Source organism: Nannospalax galili, unplaced genomic scaffold (assembly GCF_000622305.1).
Source record: "Nannospalax galili isolate Female #2095 unplaced genomic scaffold, S.galili_v1.0 scaffold412, whole genome shotgun sequence".
In the NCBI taxonomy this organism is placed as follows: Eukaryota; Metazoa; Chordata; class Mammalia; order Rodentia; family Spalacidae; genus Nannospalax; species Nannospalax galili.
Genome location: NW_008331547.1, coordinates 1997771 through 2001141, shown reverse-complemented (window position 1 = coordinate 2001141; position 3371 = coordinate 1997771). Strand labels below are relative to the sequence as shown.

General features: G+C 44.0%; 1 protein-coding gene across 1 annotated transcript in view; it reads left to right on the top strand.

Moving 5' to 3' along the window:
* Cdkal1 (CDK5 regulatory subunit associated protein 1 like 1) overlaps window positions 1–3371 on the top strand; it is a 651069-nt gene that overhangs the window by 141122 nt on the left and 506576 nt on the right. The window contains exon 4 of the mRNA XM_008826690.2: window positions 1929–2025. Coding sequence (XP_008824912.2) covers window positions 1929–2025 — 97 coding nt within the window. The remainder of the gene's footprint in view (window positions 1–1928; window positions 2026–3371) is intronic.

The following is a 3371-nucleotide window of genomic DNA, read 5'->3' as shown; positions in this document are numbered from 1 at the left end:
TCTTTTTGAGATGGGGTCTCCCTGTAGCCCCAGCTGTCCTGGAACTCACTATGTAGACCAGGCTGGCCTTGAACTCACAGAGATCCACCTGCCTCTGCCTCCCGAGTGCTGGGATTAAAGGTGTGCACCACCCACCACTCCCGGCTTGAATTTTTTGATTAAAAGAAATTTTAAGACTTTCAGGATTCCAAGTGGGCAAAGTATATCAAAGGTCTCTTAAGAAGTCGTTTACCAGTGTTCTTTCAATAGTGATTTCTGCTCTGCCCACTCATTCATTTAACTCTTGACTTTGTACTTCCCAGAAGAGTTGATGTGACTTCTCACAAAGGTCCAGATGTGTCCTTGAGAGTGTTGTCAAAAATAAAAAATATGCTGCATGTAGAGACATGCTACTTACTGATATGTAGTTGAAATTGCCAAGTCCAGAGACTGGACCTCAGGCACCCCATCTTTCTCAGTCGCCTTCGCAGGCCTAGAGATTAGTAAGGCAGCAAAGATCCCAGCTTGCTGCATAGGGTGCAGCAGTAAGAAGTCAGCAGTCAAGACACCCAATACTCCTAAATGCATGTACTTGAAAAAGAGTTGAAGACACAAACATTAATTTAGAAATGTGCAGAAGAGAGGAGTTGTTTCCGGGAGAGACAGACTCTGCTCTATTACTTCTGGCTTCCAGCAGAGAGTCAGTGTTGGGGAGTGATACTCAGAAAAGATACACCCATTTGCTCTTCAGTAAAGAAATGCTTCGTTAAATATCCAGGTATGTATGTCCTTGAATGAGCATTTCTACTTACATGTGGCAGTCAGCTTTCTATTGCTACGAAAAAAATCCCAGAGACGATCCCCTTACAGGAGGACGGATTTCTTTTGGCTTGTGGTTTCAGATGTCTGTTGGTAGCAAGGCAGAAAAGTATGGCAGGAGGGTGTGGCGGAGCCAAGCTGCTCCCCTCCTGACAGCCAGGAAAGGAGGGATGGAGGGGAGCTGGAGGAGATGCAAGGAGGGGCGGGGACAAGAAGCAGTTCTCAAGGACACACCCAGGACCACTCCCTCCAGCTGGGTTCTGCCACCTACAGTCCCCTCTTCCCTGTAGCCCTTCAGATTATGAAGCCACCAAGGATTCATACTGTTGAGATCAGAGGCCACATGAACCAGTGCTTCCCCAAAGCCCCAATTCCAGATCTTGTTGCACTGGGGACAAGATTTCAGTTCATCACCCTGTGGGGGAACATTTCAAATCCAAATCATAACCTGCTGCTGAACACAGATTTTACATGTAGGTGTGGACATTCTTGAGAAGCCGCCTCAAATATTCATGAATGAGTACATAAATAAAATGTGTGAATAAATGCATACATGTATGCATAGCCCTGCATGTGTGAAGGATGGTCTGGGGTCTGACAAGCATAAGCAACCAAGAACTCTCTGTTGTCTAGGGAGGAGTGGCGGCCAGGGAGTTAGGGAAATCCCAGTGCACACACTTTTTACCTTCTACTGTTCTCTCCTGTTAAAATTAAAGTCTATTTTATTTTTATATTGGTAAAAAAGCCCATGAAAGAATATGTCAAGTTGTAGGAGCATTTTCATTAGTATTTAAAACACGTAAATTTTGAAGGCTTAGCCTGTCTGTCTGGGCAATGGGGTTTTGAGAATAATTCAAATCCTTGTGAATGCTGCATGGTTGTTTTGTTTGGTAATGTGGTGATAATGGAAGGCATTGACGGACAGGCTGCTAACACGTGCTTTGGTGGTATGATAAATTGGTATATTATATGTAAGTTGAATGATGTGTTTTCTTTAGGCCATTGCAAGAAAATCCTGGCTTGGGTAGATGAGTTTGTTACTGCTTGGAGAGTTATGAGCATTGACTTTTCTTTTCTGAGGTTCTGCTAGTCAGCAGTGGAGTTCACAGCGTTTCTCTTCACTTTTGTAGGAAAGCTCAAGAGGAGAATAAGAAAGTAGTTCTGGCTGGTTGTGTCCCCCAAGCCCAGCCTCGGCAGGACTACCTCAAAGGACTGAGCATCATCGGGGTAGGTGCTGACCTGATGGGTCACTAGAGTCTCGTGTTGTTAACACCAGTTTCCACCTTCCTCTTCTAGTTCATTTGTGACTGCTGAGCTTGCTGTCTTTATTGTCTCTGAAACTTTGTCATGTCTGTGACTCCTTTACTTTACCACACACAAACGTTCAAAACCAAAACCAAGCCACATTGTGGGTTTTCTTGTTAAGAAAGAGACTAGCTCAAGAAAAAGCCACAGTGTGGGCCGTATGTCCATAATAACCTAGTTTTTGTACATGGCTGTCTCTCTCCAAAGTCTGAGCACACTGAGCTACCTGCTTGTCAGCCAAGTACAAACATGTCTGTTTTTCGAATGCCCCACTTGTGCTATACCCCAGCCCCCTCTTTCCAGGTCTCAGCTCCAGCACACCATGCTGTAGAGTCTTCTATTGCACTGAAGTTCTCCAGGATGCCCCCTCCGAGTCCCTCTGCTCATTGGCACCTGTTAGTGAGTCTAACTTAGCACAGTTAAGAGTAATTTAGGTTTAAGAAATGTGATTTCAGACTGACTTATGTGGTTACTTGAACAAAGCCCATGTCTTTATTTAAACCAGCCATATCAGGACAACTTCTTTAAACAACTCTGTCTCTGCAGCCTTCTCCACAGTGCCTGGCACAAGGGAGCACACTGTAAATAGGTTGGCCAACTTGACTGAACGAATTTTCCCATGGTAGTTTTGTTCTTACCGTCCTTCCTAACTGTCATGGTTGGCTCTGAGAGGAGATGGTCTGTTCTTTCTCAGTGTTGATGGGTGTCGTCTTCACAAAACCACCCCGCCACAGCTTAAACTCTAGGTTGCAACCCTACAGTCATGTAACTGAGTAGAATGGGGTGACCATTAAAGTTTGGCAATAATAAAGTTTCTGAATGTTCCACAACCAAAAATGAACTCTGATGAACATGTAGTCAGTCTGAGGTGTTTCTAATGAACGTGTAGTCCGTCTCAGATATTTCTGGAAGTGTTCCAGTGTTATTTTTGTGTTGCATCATGTGATTTCACACAGACTTGCTTCTGGACACACAACTTTGTGTTCTGCATGTTGTCAAGCCACACAGTGCCAATGAACACTGTGTCAAACACCTCAGCTCAGATTCCTGAGGACAACATTATGAACAGTACTCTGTTTACTGTGCATACAGTTTTGTGCTCTTACAGAAAGGCAGTGGTAGGGTTACAGAAAGCGAGGGCAGTATTTCTGTTATTCCTCAGCATCCATCAAATTAATACATCTCTGAGTTGTGTTGTATTAGGCAAACAAGCACATCCATCTCATGAGCATGCAAATTTACTTTCATTGAAAATAAATGGTAAAATT